Source organism: Macrobrachium rosenbergii, chromosome 3, assembly GCF_040412425.1.
Source record: "Macrobrachium rosenbergii isolate ZJJX-2024 chromosome 3, ASM4041242v1, whole genome shotgun sequence".
Classification (NCBI taxonomy): domain Eukaryota; kingdom Metazoa; phylum Arthropoda; class Malacostraca; order Decapoda; family Palaemonidae; genus Macrobrachium; species Macrobrachium rosenbergii.
The window spans coordinates 49,780,030-49,803,990 of NC_089743.1; the positions used below are offsets into that span (position 1 = coordinate 49,780,030).

At 35.0% G+C, this 23,961-nt stretch overlaps 1 protein-coding gene across 1 annotated transcript in view; it reads left to right on the plus strand.

Annotated features, from left to right (window-relative positions):
- LOC136855546 (uncharacterized) overlaps positions 1–12,621 on the plus strand; it is a 364,203-nt gene extending 351,582 nt beyond the window's left edge. Inside the window, exons 16-17 of the mRNA XM_067132662.1 lie at positions 5,556–5,681; positions 12,226–12,621. Coding sequence (XP_066988763.1) covers positions 5,556–5,681; positions 12,226–12,492 — 393 coding nt within the window. The 3' untranslated portion in view covers positions 12,493–12,621. The remainder of the gene's footprint in view (positions 1–5,555; positions 5,682–12,225) is intronic.
- The last annotated feature ends 11,340 nt before the right edge of the window (positions 12,622–23,961 follow it).

Genomic DNA, 23,961 nt, shown 5'->3' on the forward strand with positions numbered 1-23,961 from the left:
ATGAAAAATTCAGTACTCAAGAAAAATTAAGAGAATGGCGTCAAGTAATACAAACAGAAGAAGGCAAACGAGGACGTTAGGGATAATAAAGTCATTCTATAGTGGAATAAATGCACAGAAAAAGGTTACTTAACAATTAGATTCAGAATAAGTGATGCCCATGGAGAAATGTTGCCTGAGAAGAATGCTGTGGTCGGTGGAGTAAGTTTTCTGAAGATTTGCTGAATGTTGAATACTCTAAACATTCAACACAGTTTTAAAATGGTAGAATTGAGTGATACTAGGGTGGAAAGTGTTACTGTATGTTGGGAATTCTTGAGAAAACAATTAAGAATCTGGAGAACGGAAAGCTACCATGAATTAAATTAATAATGAGATGCTGCAGTATGTTACCTAAAGTGTGACTTGAGTGGCTGACGAAGATTTGCAAGGTATATGTCCATGATGGAGAGATTCTACAGAGTCGGTAAAAGGAATAACCGTTTCACTGTACTGTAGTAGGTTCATAAAGGTGACTGTAAGAATTAAAGGGGGATAACCTTACTTAGTATACACAGGAAGATGTGTGATAGGATTATTGCTAAGAAAGTAAGGCAGATAATAGATGGCTTAATAAGGGAAGGACTGAGAGTTTAAACGAGGAAAAGGAAGTGCGAACTATATAAGTGTTACGAAAAACAAATCAAAGATTTTGAAAAGTAAAAGGAAAAGCTACATGTGGTATACATAGACCTACAAAAAACTAACGAGAATGTCAGAGCGAAAATGTGGAGTGTGTTGACGATCTACAGAATAACAGATAAGATGTTTAAACGGATTCAAAGTTTTCATAATGGAAACCAAGCGTTTGTTAGCATATGCATACTTAAGGGTGACTGGTCTAGTATAAAACTGGGGCCCAGACAAAGGTTAGTTACGCTCACTCAGCTCCTTAACACTTCAAAAGCGTTATATCTGTTTATTGGTTTTATCAGGAGGTTTTCGTTGCGCAAATACCAATTCATGTTTCTCCATCACACACACACACACACAATAGCAGGCTATACCTTTCTTCCTATATTCATACCGGTCATAAGAGCAATATTCGTTTGAATTAACCTTTATATAGCAATGGCGGTAATGACACAGAACTTGACACGTAAAGGTATATTGCACTTGGTATATTTTTTCTAATATACTAAACAGCAAATTATTAATTTTCAGAAGTATACCCATCAAGCCTTGATTAAAACATCTTTTTTTTATGTATGCTTCATGAAAAAATAATTTCATCATAACTCAACTGTAATTAAAGTCAAATATGATCTGCTACTGAAATTATAAAATTAGATAAAATACAATCTTAGTTACCGTCATACTCTAATGTTTTTACTCCTTATATGAATTTTCTGCTACCCGGATTCTGTTGCCGGAATATATTACTTTATTTTAGGCCTTAATTTTTGAGTAGGATATAGTCCACAAATCAGAAAGAATCGTTCCCACTCTTTGCGATAGTGCGCCTCCTTTGTGGCTGTCAGTTTCCTTCTCTGTCCATGTTATTCCTGTTGGCTCTGAATTGAATTGAATATAGAGTTTAGGCCAAAAGCCAAGCACTAGGACCGATAAAGTCATTCAGCGCTGAAATGGAAATTGACAGTAAAAGGTTTGAAAGGTGTAACAGGAGAAAAACCTCGCAGTTGCACTATGTTAGGAGAGGGTGGAAAGTAAGATGGAAGAAAGGGAATATGAAAGGAGGCACAGTAACAGGAACAAAAGGGGTTGCAGCTAGGGGTCGAAAGCACGCTGCAAAGAACCTTAAGTAATGCCTACAGTGCACCGCGTGAGGTGCACTGACGGCAGTACCCTCCTACGGGGTTGTTTTCTTTGAGCCTGGTCTTTATAGGCACTGGGTTTCCCCACTCCATTGACACCTGCTTTGGTCAAAATCTAATTGAGATTTCATTCCTGGAAGAACCACGGATGAACTGACTCAAACTTGGTGACGTGTTGCAAGCAACTAAATTGGCCCCAGATTGAGTTCATGCAGCATACGACAAAAATGACGAGATATAACAGTCCCTTGTCGAGAATGTCTATCTTCATTCTTTTACTCTTGAAGGGGACATTGGATGCGAACAGGTTGACCTTTTCGTAAGTACAACTTCACATGGAAGGTCTAGCACCGTTTTTAACCAAAAGAAGTTTTATACAATTTGGTTTGATATCATTAAGTTTCGAACCGATCGGTCATCATCATCATCATCATCATCATATTGATCATCGTCATCATCACTGAAATTATGCCGCTTGTGCCTTTCCTGTGCTTTCATTTCCACAAATCTCCAATCATCCCCAGCATCCCCGTCTCGTAATACTGTTAATCTTCTTAGACACGAAAGTTTATCACCCTATTGTATCCCACATGGTGAAAATGAAAAATGCAAAATGCTAAGAAATGTGCAACAGTTTCGTCCGCCAATTTACCTCTTCTCGGAACGACTATTAGGAAAAGGGCAGATTTCACCATGTGTGCACCCAAGAAAGGGCAAAATCTTAAAACATTTTGCATATTGTTACCAAATCTAGCAGCTTAAACCAAATACAAAATGCAACGTCTCTTATTACTCATTCATGTAGTTTTAGGTATTCCAACTCTTCTAGTGCCCACAGGAGCTCAAGTGGCACTATCCCGTACTATTCTCTATTCTATATTAATGGCGTTTCATTATCATTTATATAAAAGGACTACTTACACATGTGACGTAAAGATGTGCAAAGAAGATATTGACAAATCTTTAGTGACTGTACTGAGTAAACTAGTCTGCTATAGCCCTTCGTTGGCCGAGTCGGTTGAGCTTCAGACTGTCACTCGATGGGCCGGAGTTCAATTCCCGCGGCCGGCTGATGAAGAGTTAGAGGAATTTATTTCTGGTGATAGAAATTCATTTCTCGCTATAATGTGGTTCGGATTCCACAATAAGCTGTAGATCCCGTTGCTAAGTAACCAATTGGTTCTTAGCCACGTAAAATAAGTCTAATCCTTCGGGCAGCCCTAGGAGAGCTGTTAATCAGTTCAGTGGTCTGGTAAAACTAAGGTATACTTTTTTTAGTGACAGGAAAATCCAGCCTGTATGATATTCTCGAAAAGCCTTAGATTAGACTGCAGGAAAAACAAAAGGTGATATTACACCATTAACCTTGTTTAGGGAAGTTAGTTGAGGCTAAATTTGAGTTAGGTTCGGTTAGCTTGTACCTGAAAAACAATACAATCAATTACGGTAACTCAAAAATTATTCGATTTTCAAAAAAAGCCCAAGCAATAGGTTTATACCTCCATCAACCAAAAAAAAAAAAACTATACTTTCAGTTTAAGTGAATATGCCAAAGTTATGACCCAGTTATAGTAGATGATATTCAGCAATTTATAACGATTCTGTATCCTAAATCATAAGCTGGCCCCAAAATGAGTTTATTTATCGTTATCAACTTACATTTTCCAGTTTTTACAAGCAAGGTCATATTCCAGCGCGGTGCCGTCAAAAAAGTTGATTGACTAGTTAATAAGCTTGATGCTTTGATAAAATGTGCCTCCAAATTTATTATAAAAGATTAAACTCGCATACAAACAGAAACAATATACAGTATATATATAAATATTATATAATAAATATATATATATATATATATATATATATATATATATATATATATATATATATATATATATATATATATATATATATATATATATATATATAAGGGCCGGAGCTGAGGCTCGAAGTATACATCACGAAGGAAGCAGTAGGGAAAGGCATCCTCATCATCTATCAGGTTATCTAATCCTGAGCAATCAAATATACGAAATCATTCAAAATTATGTAAAACTTATATTGACAGCAAGGATTTTTCCATCTTAGGCCAAGTGCAGAACAACAACGACTTAACCATCCTAGAATCCATAATTATCAAGAAGACTGTACCGTCGTTAAATACTCAATCGTCCTCAGTGAAATTGTTTATAGCCTAGTTTGGGCAACTGGTTTTCCTCATTCTGTTTTTACTTATTTATATTAGTCTTGTTCTTTCCTTCATGTAGGTAGGTTGTTTTAAGATTTTAGTGAACTCCTTTTACTTATTGGAATGTGTTTTGTTTTTAAATATTTTTACTACAGAAAGAGCTGTTGTCATTGCATTAATTTGTTATTGATGTTCGCAAATTATATTATATTTTATAGCCTTGAAAATGCGACTTGGAATTCGTCATGAAACGTCGGCATTGAAAATAAACTGTAGATGATGAGGATGCCTTTCCTACTGCTTCCTTCGTGATATATATATATATATTATATATATATATATATATATATATATATATATATATATATATATATATATATATATATATATATATATAATGTGTGTATGTATGTAAGTGTACATACGCACACACACCAATAGGTATGTATGTATGTAAGTCTATATATATATATATATATATATATATATATATATATATATATATATATATATATATATATATATCATATATTCATATATATAAAATTATATATTCATATATATATATATATATATATTATATATATATTATATTCATATATATATTATATATGTATATATATATTATGTATGTGTTCATGTGTATACATACAAGCAGAAAAGTAATCTTTTGTTTATTCATATTTATTACAAAGAATACGGATGCAAGAATATTTTGTAATTTTGAAACATAAGTTTAATTCTTTCTATCCCCAAGGTCATTGCTGTAAAATTCATTTTTTATAAACTACTGTGTCCACTTTTCTTGATAAATTCTCAAATACCTTCAGCGTTCTGTAACTAAATCCCATGACGTTTCCCGAACAATAAGAAAACGTAGTGAAAGCCTTGTTTTTGATTCATGGTAGATAGAATTCCGTGTATGAAATTTCAGAAAAAGAAGTCATATACAACAAAATGGAAATTTAGGTTAACTGCCTCAAACGTCAGGAGGTGAAAGATTTTTATACAGATGGGCAGCCTAAAGTTAATGGACATTCTCCCTGCCTGTCTGTGGCTCTGTCTATCAAGTGACCGAGAGAGAGAGAGAGAGAGAGAGAGAGAGAGAGAGAGAGAGAGAGAGAGAGAGAGAGAGAGAAAAAAGAGAGAGAGATATTTTTATTCAAAGGGGCAGTGAGAAGCCAATGAAAAAAATATATATATATATATATATAAAGTATATATATATTTATGTATGTGTATATATATATATATATATATATATATATATATATATATATATATATATATATATATATATATATATATATATATATATATATATATATATATATATATATATATATATACACACACAAACATTGCAGTATTTATATAGTAGTAATGAATTACATAACTTTATATGATATATACTTTTTCTCTTTCTTTTGATAGTCACAAAAGAGCCTCCTGCATTGCAATGAAAGCTCTTGTGCGTGAATACCCACTGATGTACGAACGTAAGCTTTAGATGGACAATTCATTCATTATTTTACATCTCTCCCTTTGTTTTGCAGGATGAATGCCACTTGGAGCTGTACGAATCGACGAGTGAGAATCTCGTTTTACAAGTTCGGAATTACCAGACTTCCTCAAGTATCAGGAATGAATCTTATTCGTTAAACATGTTCCAGGAGGAACGGGTATGTGGTTAGCCTTTTTTTTCTCTATTTATTTCCGTAAGGCATCTTCTTCTAGCTACAACTATTTTTTCTGCATTTATTTGCGGAAGGCAGCTTCTAGCTAAAACTATTTTTTCTGTATTTATTTCCGTAAGGCCTCTCCCAGCTAAAACTATTTTTTTCTGTATTTATTTCCGTAAGGCCTCTTCTAGCTAAAACATTTTTCTGTATTTATTTCCGTAAGGCCTCTCCTAGCTAAAACAATTTTTTTTTGTATTTTTTTCCGTAAGGCCTCTTCTAGCTAAATCTATTTTTTCTGTATTTATTTCTGTAATGCCTCTTCTAGCTAAAACTATTTTTTCTGTATTTACTTCCGTAAGGCCTCTTCTAGATAAAACTATTTTTTCTGTATTTATTTCCGTAGGACCTCCTCTAGCTAAAACTATTTTTTCTGTATTTATTTCCGTAAGGCCTCTTCTAGCTAAAACATTTTTCTGTATTTATTTCCGTAAGGCCTCTTCTAGCTAAAACTATTTTTTCTGTATTTATTTCTGTAAGGCCTCTTCTAGCTAAAACTATTTTTTTCTGTATTTATTTCCGTAAGGCCTCTTCTACCTAAAACTATTTTTCTGTATTTATTTCCGTAAGGCCTCTTCCTCAAGCTAAAACTAGTGTCCTTGTCTGAAACTTTCAAAAGTAAAATAACTAAACTTTTATCAAAATATTTCTTTAAAATGTAGTGTAACAAAAATATGCTGTCAGGGTATATGAAAGTAAATTGAAGTGTTTGATGTTTTTTTTTTTTTTTTTGGCGCTAAAGTGACAATTATGAAAATATGTGATTATAAAAACAATGAAAATACTTTAAACTGAAGATCTTAAATACAAGAAAAAAGTTTAAGCTGGCCTTATGACAACACGGGGTCTTGCTTTCGTGCAGCCCCTCAAATCCCATAAGCAAATTCATGACCATCATTCTCACAAAACGAATGATTAAGAATACTAAAGAAAATATTGTGAAGAATTTATGGCTTCAAGTTGGACTGCAAAAAAGTGATTATATATTTAAAAAAGAAGAAACCTAATGATAGCGGAAATAACATGAAATAATACATGGCTTGTACGGAAACAAAACCAATACGTGAAAATAAAGACCAAATTAATGTAATCGGCGTTCCCAGAAGCAGCATTCCGAGCCTCCTTCTGTAAGCTATCATTAACAAGGCGACTTTGATTCCCATCTAATAGGGAATAATCTGTGATTAATTGGATGAGTCTATTGGCAGAGCATAAGCCAGATGTATTGCGTGATAGGATATTATACGATTGGCAGCCGCCATGTGTTTGGTTGCGGTGTTAATCCTCGGTGTACAGGAATTAATTAGATTCCGTTGGTTGCCTTGCTTCAGTGGAGTTTGGTTCCGCATTCGGCTGCATTCTTAATGACCATGGTTTCTTGGAGTGTCGATCTTTAATAATTAATAGAATTATTTTTTTTCTTACCCGTTTTGCTGAATAAGGAACACCAGCAAATAGCATACACAAACACACATATAAATAAATGTATATGTTTATATATATATATATATATATATATATAAATAATATATATATATTTATATATATATATAATATATATACATATATATATTCATTTATTTATATATGTGTGTTTGTGTATCTGATTTGCTGTGTTTCTTATTCAGTGAAACAGATAAGGAACAAAAAAATAAATTCTATTAATTAATTATATATATATATATATATATATACATATATATATATATATATATATATATATATATATATATTATATACATACATACACACATATATACATATATATATGTATATATATGTGTGCATGTATGTTGTACATATATTTGTGTGCATATATATATATATATATATATATATATATATATATATATATATATATATATATATATATATATATATATATATATATATATATATATATATATATATATATATGATTATTATCACTTTTGTACGTGATTCATTTATCACACATTACCACAGGTGAAAAATAAGAAACGTGGTGTGGGTCCTACACCCCGTTTCTTATTTTTCACCTGTGGTAATGTGTGATATATATATATATATATATATATATATATATATATATATATATATATATATATATATATATATATATATATATATATATGATATGAATTTATTCACGTGCATTGTAACTTTTTTATATTCACAAATACCAAAAGACACAAATTTCGTTTAACATCCAGTTCACTATACCTTGGGAATAACTTACTGTACACCCAAGGGGAACTATGTGATAAGTGCTTCGTCACCATTACTTGGCTTTTTATCCTAAATTTCATGATTGATTCATTGATTTATTTATTAAAACACTGATGAATTAGTAGACAATGGATGCAAACGACATTTGGATTTCTGACAGTTCTTGAAAGCATATATTTTTCATCTTTACGAACAATACTAAACTTCATTTCTAAAGAAGCAGATACTGTTAAATACTAAGACACCAGGTTTTATCAATTTATACCAAGTAGAACGTATGTATAGACTATATATTCACAATGCAATGCATTGCTACCCTAATACAGTTCGACTTGTATTTTCATATCTTATGTACATTTTTATTAATCTATTTATTTATTTACTCGTTAATTTATGTTTTTCTAATAACTGATCTCCTGTTGCTTCTTTCGAATGGACACCATATTCTCTCCAAGGCAGAATTTCAAATCAATGGCCCCTGTGAGCTTGTTCCATATGAACAAAGTACATATTCTGAATAATAATAATAATAATAATAATAATAATAATAATAATAATAATAATAATAATAATAATTTATTTCGTATGTATAACGGGTGTCCAGAACATAGATTGTCATGCAAGAAAAGTAGCTCTTGGCTTTATTTTTGTGAAAGAATGAAAAACATTCCATCCTTCTTTGAGCAAATCAGCAGCAAACAAAATACATAACTGAGATGGAATTACGAGGCCCCACCACCCACCGTGAACAGACGGAATAAGAAAGTGGATATTAGACCCACACACATTAGGTCCAAACTAACCCTAGCCCATTCTTGAGGATCCAAGTCCAGGCTTCATAAAGTGGGTCCAGGAGCTGTATGAATAACAAGTTTACACAGCAAACAGGTCATAAAGGGGTCACCTCTGCTTCAAAGCAAACCTGTGGTCGTCTGTTTACTTGTGGTTTATTGATGTAATCATCTGGAACCCACGTTCTATGGGGGATGGGATGTTCTTCATCAAGGTGCGGAGCAGAAATCAAAGCAGCTTCGAATGCATCCCCTTTTCTGGCGAAGTTCTGTTTATTTTTATTAATATTCTTTTTTTTCAGTGGGATTTTTTGTATATGAGTTTCAGGAACGAAGGGAACATAAAGTTGACACATTTCCTTGTGTTCTCAAGGCGATGCCAAAGGAAAACAAGATATGTAAGGTGAAATATTAGAAAGTTGATTCCCGTTACTTTGTATATATGAATGGAAAAGAAAAAAAAAGTAAAAAAGATCATACAATCGACGCCGCCCTGTGTGAGAACGAAACTAGCTTCCGATTTCAGCGTAAAGTTAAGCCGAACATATAACTGCTACGAAGCAGGTTTAAAATGGATGATGCACGGAATACGAAAGTTTCATTTCCCACGTTTTTAATAGTTCTTTTGGAATAACGTTTAAACCTTAATGCAAAGCTCCTGTCCCGTATGATTTAATTTCAAATTAATGGAGCCTACGCATTCTTTACGGGTTAAATTCAAAGAACTCTGCTATTCTCTATCTTCAATATTAAACAAGTAAAAAAATGCGCAGAGTTTCTTCGGTGCAATCGAATTTTCTGAGCAGCGTATGATCAACGCCACCGAAAATAGATCTCTCTTTCGGTGGTTTCGGTATAATGCTGTATGAGCCGCGGCCCATGAAACTTTAACTATTACCCGGTGGTGGCCTGGCCTATATCGTTGCCAGAAGCATGATTATGGCTGACTTTAACCTAAAATAAAATTCAAACTATTGAGGCTAGAGGGCTGCAATTTGGTATGTTTGATGACTGGAGGGTGGATGAGCAACATACCAATGTGCAGCCCTCTAGCTTCAGTAGTTTTTAGGATCTGAGGGCGGACAGAAAAAGTGCGGACAGAAAAAAGTGCGGACAGAAACAGTGCGGACGGACAGGCAAAGCCGGCACAATAGTTTCTTTACAGAAAACTAAAAATCCTGTACGACTGTTTTCTAACATTGTTACGACAGCACGCCTGATAGGCTCTTTCCTTGAATAATTAAACAGATCGAAGCGTCAATTTCTTTCGAGTTCAGTCATCTACGTGTTTAGAAGAGGGTTTATGAAAGAAACTAGGTGGTAGAGGTTAATTAAAGAATACATCCAAATTTCAACTAACTTCATTATGATCTGATCCAGGGCATTCAGCCACTATTTCAAGTTGGAATTATAGCAGTATAAGCAATACTCACTGAATATTTATACTTTCGTGATGGATTTTCTTTACCAACTTTCACTTGAAGAAGGCTGAAAGCCCAACGGATTTCTTTTACTGTAATGTTTTTTTCTTTTCCTAATAACCACAAATATCTTGTGGTTTGAGAGGTTGTCAAGAGCCTTTCTTTAATGTATATCAATATTATTTCTTTTCTTTAACTTAATTTGGCGTTTTCATTCTAATGCATCTTTGCATGAAAGTTAATTATACAAAAAAGAATAATAATAATAATAATAATAATAATAATAATAATAATAATAATAACAATAATAATAATAATAATAATAAAACAGAAACAATGATATGTATTTCGCTCACATTCGTAAAATTAAAATTTGACTCTACGAACGCTACATGTCAATGCCCAATTTTCTTATTTTTACAACAACCGCAACAAAAGCATAATTTACCTCGATATTCATGATACCATAGTGTCAGTAGGGAATTTATGGTCATTTGCATATATAATTCAAATGAATGCAGAATTATGATGATGATTATGGGCTAAAAAAAGGGGGGCATCGCTAATGTGGCTTGTAAATGTTAATTATCATCGCTTGTGAAAATTATGAACAAATATTAAGCGAACTAATGTGATGCTTTCGCTCTTTACATCGCATCTGCAAATGATGATTTATATCGACACCATTTTTAACAGGAATGTATTACAGCCACGACTAACATCTGGTACGATTTTGAGTTACTATCATATCAAGAAATTATAACTAAGTATCTATCAATATACTGCATTTTATCTGTACTACCCCAGCTGAAGTTTATGCAAATAGATCCATACAGTCCATCGTATTTTTACCACTTACAGGACCTAGTAACTTACAGGACCTAGTAAAGTATTATGAGACTGTTTACTGTATAATATCTGCATTACCCAAGCTGAAGTCTATGCAAATACGTCCATTTAGTCTTCGTATTTGTTCCTCTTACAGGACCTAGTGTTATTGTTATAAGCCTATATGCTGGATAATATTTGCATTACCTTAACTGGCGTCTACGCAAACAGATCCATTCATGTTATCACATTTGTACCACTTACAGGAATCTAATGTTATGAGACTATATACTATATAATATTTCCATCACCCACACTGTAGTCTATCGAATTTGTACGTTTTGTAGGGCCTGATTTTATAAACCTATGTACTTTACAATATTTGTATTAACCAAACTGAAGTCTGTGCAAATAAATCCATATATATTTTGTCGTATATTTGTACATCTTACAGGGCCTAGTGTTACGAATATATTTTATGTATAATATCTGCACTACCTCAACTGAAGTCTATGCAAAAAGACCCATATAATCTTTGTGTTTATTCTTCTTACAGGACCTAATTTTATGAGACTATAGACTGTATAATATTTGCATTACCTAACTTGAAGTTTATGCAAATACATCCATATAATCTAGCAACTTTTTATCCCTTACAGGACCTTATGTTATGAGACTATATACTGTTTAATATCTGCATTACCTCAACTGATATCTATGCAAATAGATCCAAATATACTTTCGAGTTTGTATCACTTACAGGACCTAATGATAGGAGACTATTTACTGTATGATATTTGCATTACCTCGGTTGAAGTTGATGCAAATAGATCCACGTAGTCTATCGTGTTTACTGTGTAATATTTGCATTACCCAATTGAAGTCTATGCAATTAGATCTATATGTATTATCATATTTTTGCTTCTTACAGGACCAAATTTTATGAGACCATTTACTGTATAATATTTGCGTTACCGAAACTGAAGTCTTTGCAGATAGACCTTTGTACGTCATCGTATCTGCACCTCTTACGGGACCTATCGTTCTAAGCCCATTTACTGTACAATATTTGTATTATCCAAACTGACGCCTGTGCAAACAGATCCATATATATCATCGCCTTTTTACCACTTGCACGACCTAATGTTTGAGACTATACGCAGTACAATACTTGCACTACCCAAAACTGAAGTTTATGTAAATAACTCCATGTATATTACGCATTTGTATCCTTTCCAGGACCGTTGCCAACCTACAGCGGAGATTATAGCGGACATGATCAACAACAAGGACCCCAGAATCAGGAACGACGTGCGACTGTCCGTGTTCGTCCTGGCCGAGGTCCTGGACAACATCCCCAGCCAGCAGAAGATCAGCGCGGGGACCCCTTCCCCAAGGGCGTTGTCCTTGGCAGGGACGCCACTCCTGTGGGCCTGCCTCTCCTGCTGGTTCTCGGTGCTATTCGTCAGACACTATAGAACGACCGGGACGCTAGTGGCCTTGTGATAGTCGCCGTTAGAGGAATAGTCTTTAAAAAAAAAAAGAGCGAGAAAGTGAGAACATTTGGGAGAAAAAAAGAGAGGGAAGTAAAAGCACACGATTAGGCTAGGCACTCACAATCACAGTTCATTCGTTTTACTGTATTGTTTCATGGGGCACTTTTACGAATAAGACTGTAAATATCGAGGCTCATGGGGGACTCATGAGTAAGGAGAGATGTGGCGGATGAATGGAATCAAATTCCTTGTAAATATTCGAGCGAATGAGGGAGACAGAGCTTGCTTGCGTGTCTGAGAAGTTGCTTGTTCCGACTGTGAAGGGTTTTTCTACCAGTGTTTTCGTAAGAAAGCAAATACCAATGTAGGACAGAATCGCACAGGTAAAAAATTCGCCTTAGTTTCTTCGGCGCAATCGAGTTTTCAGGAACATCATTTATAACCAAGGCCACCGAAAACAGAGCTATCTTTCGGTGGTCTCGGTATAGTGCTGTATGAGCCGCGGCTCATGAATCTTTAACCACGGCCTGGAGTTGGCCTGGCCTATATCGTTGCCAGACGCACGATTATGGCTGAATTTAACCTTAAATAAAAAAAAAAAACTACTGAGGCTAGAGGGCTGCAATTTGGTATGCTTGATGATCGGAGGGTGGATGATCAACATACCAATTTTCTCCCCTCTAGCCTCAGTAGTTTTTAAGATCTGAGGGCGGACAGAGAAAGTGCGGACAGAAAAAAGTGCGGACGGACAGTCATAGCAGGCACAATAATTTTCTTTTCAGAAAACTAATAAATAAAAAATAAATTAGTTAGGCTAAACAAAAGGGAGATTTTTTAAAAGCCATTTTCAACTCGCACATAAGTCAAGCAAGGAAACTTTCCTAAATAATGAAGTGTTATCTTGTCAATTTATAATTCGTAAAGCAGTTTCACGCTCCAGTTACTCCTAACTTATTCAATGTACTGAACAGAGACACTAAATTATAGGAACCGCTTGCAGAATCAAAAAGAGTTTTTTGTTATAGATATCAAGAATAGTCAAATGTTGACTACAGCGCGAAATTCCGGACACGTAATCCTCTTATTCTTTATCACTTCCTTTCCTATTCTTTCTGTTTTTTTTTACATTCTTTTTCAATATTGTTCGTTACTAATTATAAAAACGCACATTCCTATCATCGATTAAATACTAAACCCCTAAATATATTATTCCTGAAAGATCAGAGTGTTGGGACTTCTTTTATTTTTTCTGTTCTTTGTTTATATTCTTTTCCACATTTTTCGTAATTCGTCGTAAAACATCACCTTCCCATATACGATTAAATAGATAAATCCTAAATACGATTTTTACGGAGGCCCACAATTTTGAGAACGAGATTGCTGCTTTGCCTTGTATAAAGCACTGTTTTAATCGGCAGCCTTCTTTCGAAGTAGGTCTGCTTTTAAATGGCCCTAAAAGTTTTCAAAAAAAATCGTTTATAAAATTCTGTGTTTATATCCATTATTCATATTGGTTTAATAAAACTCGTGGCCTTACAAGCCAGCCACTTAACACTCACGCAGAAAAGTAGAAGGATAACCTGTCAGGCTACGCTGTGAGTGTATGTGTGTGCGTTTGCTCGCGTGTGGGCACGTAGGTTTCACGAATGCGTAATGTTTTTTGTGTCTAGGTGTGCAAATGCGTCTAAATGGTTTTCACTGGGAGTGTGAGTTAGGCTTCATAAAGAGTTAATCATGGCTTTCTATACATATACGTAAATCAGCAACTTAACAGGTATACATGCGCACGTACACTTCTCCATATGCATCATATGCATATGTAAACATAAATACACCGAAATACACATACATACACACATACGATCTGTGTACTAAGCACTCAAACGTCTACAGACTGAAAGTAAATTACGTATTTTTCTTATATCAACTACATTAGTTAGGATAAAAAAAAAAGTTAATTTTTTTCGTCAAGACCAGTGATAGATGATATCAAATTTTGAATGTTGAAGCTATTTTTCTCGATAAATGTACACTTGCATTATGTGTGTCAATTCTTACTTTTGTTAGTTCGTGTAGGTACTAGTAGGCCAAGGCGACACGCGACTAAAACTTCACTGGAAATCACTCCTCCTTCCCCGAAATGTTTGATTTCGGATTTTAAATTTTTTTTTTTCGAGATGTGAACTCTGGATGGCAATGCGAGTATTTGCGTTTATGTATGTATGTATGTATGTATGTATGTATGTATGTATGTATGTATGTATGTATGTATATACATATATATATATATATATATATATATATATATATATATATATATATACTATACATATATATTTATACAATATATACATTCATATATATATATATATATACATACTGCACTGTACACATATGTATATATATGCACACATACATATATATATATGTGTGTGTGTGTGTGTGTGTATACATTCACTTTCAAAAGCAGCAAAAGAATGCTATCAACTTCGGACACGGGAAAAGTAGAATCTTTATAAAAAACTTTATTTTACAGCTTTTCTTGGTCTACTTATTTTAATTCATTATTTTAAAATTAGTGTTTTGCTCTTCCAAACGTTCTGAATCCGAATTTCATAACTTTCTGGACCCGAAAAATACGTAAACGCTAGAAGATATTGGACTGGATTATAAAAGTTAGGCCAAAGGCCCAGCGCTGGGAACTATGAGGTCATTCAACACTGCTAGAAAATATTAAACCTTAGAAAGTCAGTCAGATGTCAAAAGAGCGAGAGCAAAATAACGACGCCAAAAGATGTCATGAATAATTAAAGGAAGAAAGGGGTGACTTAGAATCGCTTTACAAATTGTACGAAATAATGATGATATAACGTACGTCTCAACAAATGATGGAAGCGAAATCATTCTAAAATTAGGTTGTACAACTGATACAGGAAAGAAAAAAATACGCTCGTCACGGCATATATATTAAGTCCACAGTAGAACTGAAACTCGCGTCATGAATTGATACGAACCTATTTTCTAAAATGACCAATTCCTTCATATCCCATAATCGTGAAATATGAACTATTACACATCATCTGATTGAAGAAGGCCTTCGTATGGGTGCTTGAACAGTCACAAAATATACCGAATCCACAATATTGTACCTTGCAGACAAAATCTAGGTTGAATGTTAACAAGTAAAAATGCGCCGAAGTTTCTTCGGCGCAATCGAGTTTTCTGTACACTGTATAATCAAGGCCACCGAAACTTTCGGTGGTCTCGGTATAATACTGTATTAGCCGCGGCCAGTGAAACTTTAACCACTGGCTGGTGGTGGCCTATCCAATATCGTTGCCAGATGCACGATTATGGGTAACTTTAGCCTTAAATAAAATAAAAACTACTAAGGCTAGGGGGCTGCAATTTGGTATGTTTGATGATTGGAAGGTGGATGATCAACGTACCAATTTGCAGCCCCCTAGCCTCAGAGTAGTTTTTAAGAACTAAGGGCAGAAAAAGTGCGGACAGGAAAAAGTGCGGACGGCAGACAAAACCGGCACAATAGTTTTCCTTTCAGAAAACTAAAAATTATGGCCTTCTAAAGTTGCAATGAGATTTACCATTGCTCTCATGTCATTTTAACTCAAACTGGTCGAAAATGACCTAAAAATTATGATTCAGTATCATCTAATGCTTGCACACAAATGTCAATGCATATTTCGTTCTATACACAGTAATGTAAAACTAAAAGAGCAAAATCCACGGCAGATGACTCTTGGACTTGTAACCGAATTTCATTTTATTAATATATGAAATCGTAAACTCGGATCTATATGTTTCACTCCGATGATGCTTTTTATATTCTACTTTTCCCGATAATTTTGGAGTGTTCATCAGAACAATTACGTGTCTCTTTTTATATATAAACATCGAAAAAGTATGACATTCTGATTCATATATATATATACTGTGTAGACACACACATACACACAGATATATATATATATATATATATATATATATATATATATATATATATATATATATATCTATATATATATATATATATATATATATATATATATATACATATATATATATATATATATATATGTATGTATATGTGTATATATATTATATATGTATGTGTATACATACATATATACGCATATGCACATACCATTACTATAGTTCACAAACGGAAATAAAACCCTTCTCCATAAATCTTACGACAACGGTGCTTCGCGTGTTTAATAATAATAAGGGAACGCTGCATTAGACAACAGCAAACTTCTTTTCATTCTTCACTGTTGCAAGAGAATGTTTTTCTCAACATGTTGAATTTTCTTTTTCAGTTCGACTCATTTCTCAATCATCATTACAGTATGTGTTCTCTACTATGGATATTTATATTTTTGTATATATATGTAATTATACATGTATACATAATGGTTACTGGATAATGTAATTTACGCAATAAATCATTTTTGGAAGAAAATCGTGGCTTCTTCTTAACCTGATTCAAGTATAATGATTTAAGCGGTTTTGTGAAGGTCTCCCAATGCCAGTCGAATCAAGAGTGAAATGACTAAGAAATCTGGATCAAGTATGAACTATGTCTTAATCCTTCTTTACATATGTGTACCATATATTTTATGACAGGCTTATAAACAATTATTTTTAAAAGGATTATCATCTCGATTAAGTGACACTAATAGGAATAACATACAAGAATACTAATGTGAGGTATCATGGGCAAAATTGCTTAGAATCTTTAATTGAATTGAATATAGAATTTAGGCCAAAGCACTGGACCTATGAGGTCATGCAGCGCTGAAACGGAAATTGACAGTAAAAGGTGTAACAGGAGGAAAACCTCGCAGTTGCACTATGAATCAATTGTTAGGAGAGGATGGAAAGCAAGACGGAAGAAAGAGAATATGAAAGGAGGTACAGTAAAAGCATCGAAAGGGGTTGCAGCTAGGGGCCGAATGCACGCTGCAAAGAGCCTTAAGTAATGGCGACAGTACACCGCATGGGGTGCACTGACGGCGCTACCCACCTACGGGGCTTAGAATCTTGAGTGGATAAATGCTTAAAAATTCCGCACTTGCGATATATAAGTTATCGACTCAAAAACGATTCTGTTTCAGTTTTACCAAATGACATTGGGAAGCATAAGTTTTGATATGTTGTCTCTTACATAAGGCGAAATTAATATAGTTTCCAGGATGAAAAGGTAGTGGGGATGAGACTAGGAAAAATGAAAGTATTCTTGCTTTTATAGAAAAAAAAACCCGAAATTTCATGAGAGAGAGAGAGAGAGAGAGAGAGAGAGAGAGAGAGAGAGAGAGAGAGAGAGAGAGAGAGAGATTGCATCAACATGCTTCCATAGAAAACATCCGGGAAATTCACTAGAGAGAGAGAGAGAGAGAGAGAGAGAGAGAGAGAGAGAGAGAGAGAGAGAGAGAGAGAGAGAGAGAGAGATTGCATCAACATGCTTCCATAGAAAACATCTGGGAAATTCATTAGAGAGAGAGAGAGAGAGAGAGAGAGAGAGAGAGAGAGAGAGAGAGAGAGAGAGAGAGAGAGAGAGAGAGAGAGATGACCTTGCTGTAAGATTCTTAAAATTTTACTTCACCTTTAAAAGACTCTCTTATTCACATTATGTACCAATCACCCTTGGCTCTTTATCCATTCATTAATTCATTATACGATTCATTTTTTATTGATTATAATTCCTTATTCATTATAATTCTCTACATCATGAAATGAAGAGTGGTAGCGAAGATTATAAAACGACATTTCTGTATGATGAATTTATGTATTTCCACCAATTAATGGATTATGTATTGTTTTCTTTCTTTTGCATCTTCGAAATTAATGATCCTCTGTTTATATAAAATATAAAAGTTTTCAGAGATAATACTTTTCATTAATTTTTTTATGAATATGACAATTAATTTCGTAATTTTTCTTGATTCTACTTGAATCGTTATTTTCTTAAACTCTCTCTCTCTCTCTCTCTCTCTCTCTCTCTCTCTCTCCTCTCTCTCTCTCTCTCTCTCTCTTAGTCTCCTATGTATTTCTGTCTGTCTGTCTGTCTCTCTCTCTCTCTCTCTCTCTCTTAGTCTGTCTCTCTCTCTCTCTCTCTCTCTCTCTCTCTCTTTGTGGGATACTTTATTCCATTAGTATCCATACCAAAATACCCATTACCCTTTACCCCGAATGGCAACAAATTCGATAAAAAACAAATAAAAAAATGTCGAAGAAGTCGACCTGATGTACGATGTCGAAGAAAATGGATCTGGAGAAGACATGGTGGGGAATGAATTTGCTCGCTGAATCAGTTTTTCTCTTCTGTTTGCGGTACATTGATTTCTTTGCGAACAGGAACACTGGAATACAAACAGAGAATTTTAATTACTGTTTGAAATAAGGAAATTTAAAGTATAAGAGAGAGAGAGAGAGAGAGAGAGAGAGAGAGAGAGAGAGAGAGAGAGAGAGAGAGAGAGAGAGGCACGGGCAATGGGCATTTGTCATATAAGCATATGAATGTCTAAGTCAGTTAAGGCACTTTCTAGTTTACTTAACGAGAGAGAGAGAGAGAGAGAGAGAGAGAGAAAGAGAGAGAGAGAGAGAGAGAGAGGCGGGGTTTGCAAATACATGTATTACATGAGCATTTGAAGTCGGCCAAACTAAAACATTTTCTTTCTAGTTTCACTACAATGAGAGAGAGAGAGAGAGAGAGAGAGAGAGAGAGAGAGAGAGAGAGAGAGAGAGAGAGAGAAATATTACATAAGCATTTGAACTCTCAGCTCAGCTAGAATATTTTCTTTCTAGTTTCATTAGAGAGAGAGAGAGAGAGAGAGAGAGAGAGAGAGAGAGAGAGAGAGAGAGAGAGAGAGAGTTTGAGGTGATATTCGAAGACATACAGAATGACGGTCGTTCCAGGAAGGTGGTGGGGACAGGGAGAGACGTCTTTCAGAAGGATTCCCCTTCCCCACATCTGAATCTTTGTTATAACAATCGACTGACTGGCCATTTTTAGACAAAAGGCTCTGAAGACAGACGAAAGAAATTGCTGGAAATATTGGAAGAATTTACGTCGGATAAACAACAATGAAGAATCTCTTTCCCGGTTACGGTGAATACGAGGTTCTCTGCCAGTCAGGGAAACGTTTTATTTTTCTGGAGTAGATGAATAGGGAAAGGAATGAATAAATATTTTCTTATTATGCCCTTCTCAATCTCTGGACATGTTAATGCTAGAAAGGTAGAGCCTTCCGGCTACTCTGCACTTCCTTATGGGCAAGGTTACAAGCCTCATGCCCTGACCTAAGCAGACACTGATATCTAACTACTGCTTAGTAGAATTATTAACTGCAGAAAAAGGAGTGGCCTTTGGACCTAGCAAATGTGACTAAAGCACTGCGCCACTTAGCCACATTGTCAACTTGACTAACTGCAAAATGATTTTGTACCGACAAAATTTGTATTGAATTTCTTTCAAGTAACATCTCCCGAAGGTGGTCTGAGAAAAATGTCGTTTTTTCTGTAATTCTGTTCCTTCAAAGACATTCAGGGTTTACAATTAACCTCCTAAAACAGTGGTTCTTAACCTTTTTATTACCACGCCCCCTCTAATAGTTGGTCCCTCCCTCCACGGCCCCCCTTGCATCTATGAGTAAAATTCCCTCCCAGATTTAAAGGAAAATGAAAAACAAAAGAGAAAAAGAAGGGGTTTCGTGGGATAGGGAGGGAGGTAAATAATTACAGAAAATGTTAAGCCCAACGTGTCTCACGAGAGTAATAGACTGTAGGAAACTACCGTTATAAGGCGATACGTTTGCATCTTTTCATAGACTTCTGAATATTAGTTCCTCACTCTTGTTAAGAGAATAACTAATACAATTAGGGAATTTTTAAATTTTCCCTAGGGGTGGCACCTCCCCTGGAAATTGCTGACACTCTCTAGGGGGGGGGGCGCCCCCCAGATTAAGAAACACTGTCCTAAACTTCAAGGTTCCAAAGCCCATCTTCCAATACTATGTGGATAGAACATTTGATAACATCGATTACTGAATGCCCCTTTGGTTAGCTGATAGAATAAACAATCCTTTAACATGTAATATGTAATGCATATTGACGGTTGAAAATAAAATAAGTAGAACAAATATCTTTAGTTTAAAGTATTTATCAATGGCCATTTGTAATTTGCCAAAGATTAGAAATGGCGACAGTCAAATACACAAGGCGGAAAACAAATAATTTTAGTTTGAAAGTATTTAACGATGGCCATTTGTAATCTGCCCCAAAAAACATAAAATGAAAAAAAGGTATAAGGGTGAAAAAAGCTGATTATCATGGTGTTAAGTACTAACATCCCTACGGTCGAGGCCCCGCAATTTAGCTCCGTAACCTACGCGATTTCGTGTCGTTTTCTACGTCCACTGGAAGACAAAAAAAAAAATTTAAAAACCCGAAAAAGACGGGGGGAATATGGAGGAAAAAATCACATAATAATAACGCGTGAAAACGTCATTAAGGCAGCCCATTAAAGAGTAGGACTGCTGGGTTTCCGGATATGACCTGCCCAGTAGAATTAATGGCCGAGCTTCATTATTCCCTTAATAACCTTAAAAACTCCTCTTTAGTGCTTATCAGAGCGCGTGAGCTCAATTCTTTCTCTCCCCTTCCCCTCCCCACCCTGCTCTGCATAATGACGCAATCCTACGTGTCAAATCACAGGCACATGATTAGAGAGGTAATGTTCTGAATCTAGTCAGGCCTTTTTAAGAAGCTGCTTTCTGGTGTTTATTTAGATCCAGAGGCTTCGATTTTGGCCCGAATAAAAGGTTAAGAATGTTTCGCTATCCCTGTAGATACTTTTTGGTTTAATGTTTGTTTTTTCTGTTGATCATAAAAGAGTCCTTACTGTCACGATGTTCGTCACCTGATGTAATTATTATTATTATTATTATTATTATTATTATTATTATTATTTATTATTAATGAATATGAGGTATGAGAAGAGACGGTGACTGAAGTAGCTAACTTAAGAAATTGTCTACCAAATGATATGATTTTAATTTTGACGCTGAATTAATAAGTACCAAGGGTTGCAAGGTCACCATAGGTTGATGTGGTGAGAATTTTGAAGGTTTATTGAATGCGTAGAGTAGAAAAGAGGTTAAGAGAATTTGTGAAAGTGACTGTTCAGATCATATGAAGATTCATAGAATGGAATATTGCATAGGATTTAGGCCACAGGCCAAGCAATGGGACCTATGAGGTCATTCAGCGCTGAAATGGAAACTGACAGTAAAAAGGGTTGAAAGGCGTAACAGGAGGAAAACCTCGCAGTTGCACTATGAATAAATTGTTAAGAGAGGGTGGAAAGGAAGATGGAAGAAAGAGAATATGAACGGAGGTATAGTAAAAGGAATGAAAAGGGTTGCAGCTAGGGGCAGAAGGGACGCTTCAAAGAACTTTAAGTAATGCCTACAGCGCACTGCATGAAATGCACTGACGGTACCACTCCATTACGGGGTATGAAGATTTATGATAGACACAAGGAGTTGATGAGATTAAGGATGAGATGTTGTGGTATTTTAGCCACAGTGTGATTAAAGGTCTGGCCAGGGTTTAGGAAGAAAGAGATAGAGGAACATGGTTCTCATTTTATATAGGTAAAGGATGACAGACTTTGACTGTAACCTTTCTGAGGCCATAACACTGCTCAATATTCCTATGAAGATAATATGTTTAGAGTTTAACTGACAGATGACCACAGGATTAACAGCGGAAGAACAATATAAGTTTAGATAAGTAAGTATGAGGATCAAGTGTTTCTTATGAAGCAGTTGTGTGAGGCGTCTAAGAATAATTGGAAACCCCGTATGTGGGGTACATAATCTAGAAAAAGCTTGTGACAGAATGAATCAAGAGCCGATGTGGAGTACGGTGAATGTGCATGGTATATAAAACATGCAGCTGAAAATGGTTAAGATTACATCAGAGAAACAAAGAATTTGGCACAATATGTAAACAGGAGAATAACTGGTTTAGTGTAAAAGGGGGCTGAGGCAAGGGTCTGTAATGTGTCAATGGCTGTTCAACATCTTTCGGAGACAATTTTCAATAATTCATAGGTGTAATATTGTAAGATTATAAAATGACCCATTAACTGTGGAATGGCTAATGTTCGCAGACGATATAGTACTGGTTGGAGGTAGAAAACATGGATTAAAAACATGTTAGAGACGAAACACATCAATATCCAGGAAGCACGAAAGTGCTTGCAAGACCGAGGTGATTGATGCACTGCGTGTAGTTGTATTTGATGTTCTGTTGGTGAACCTCCTTTGTAGTTGCACGATATGATTAATGCAGTGGAATATTCATCCACAAGGGGTTCACCCAAGATTCTGCTGTTCATATACGACTGAAGCAGTAACAAATGTGTTATTTTTTCTCTGAAACACACCCTCGTTTTGGGAAAGGGCTCAAGGTTGAGACAATATGTGGGTTTATTTGTTCATTAATTTGTTCATCTTTCATTTATTTGGTTCTTTACCCTTTTTCCCCCTTTTATTCTGTGTGCGTGTAAATTCTAAAATAACATTTAGGTCATGAACAATGTAAATTAAAAGTCACTAACCATGTATATAATTTACTTAGAAATATGACCCAGCCGGCCAATTTTTTTTTTTTTTTAAATAATCAAGAATTGTTTCCTTCCTTCCCTCTCTGGTGTAAAGGATGATCATCGTACTTAATATTTCAGAGATTTGGGACAGACTTCTTTAGCCATGTTGGAAGGGACCAAATACTTTTGGCAGGCAAACTGAAAGTTGTCGGAGAAAATACCAACAGTGATTATATCAGACACCATTTGAATTATTCAGCTTATGTACGAGAAAACTAGTAAGGAAATAGTGCATGGGGAAAATTATTTTATCTCTTTAGTTTTCTGTAAAAGAAAATGATTGTGCCGGCTTTGTCTGTCCGTCCGCACTTTATTCTGTCCGCACTTTTTCTGTCCACACTTTTTCTGTCCACACTTTTTCTGTCCGCTCTCAGATCTTAAAAAACTACTGAGGCTAGAGGGCTGCAAATTGGTATGTTGATCATCTACCGTCCAATCATCAAACATACCAAATTGCAGACCTCTAGCCTCAGTAGTTTTGATTCTATTTAAGGTTAAAGTCAGCCATAATCGTCCTTCTGGCAACGATACAGGATAGGCCACCACCGGGTCGTGGTGTGTGTGCGTGTAAATTCTAAAATAACATTTAGGTCATGAACAATGTAAATTAAAAGTCACTAACCATGTATATAATTTACTTAGAAATATGACCCAGCCGGCCAATTTTTTTTTTTTTAAATAATCAAGAATTGTTTCCTTCCTTCCCTCTCTGGTGTAAAGGATGATCATCGTACTTAATATTTCAGAGATTTGGGACAGACTTCTTTAGCCATGTTGGAAGGG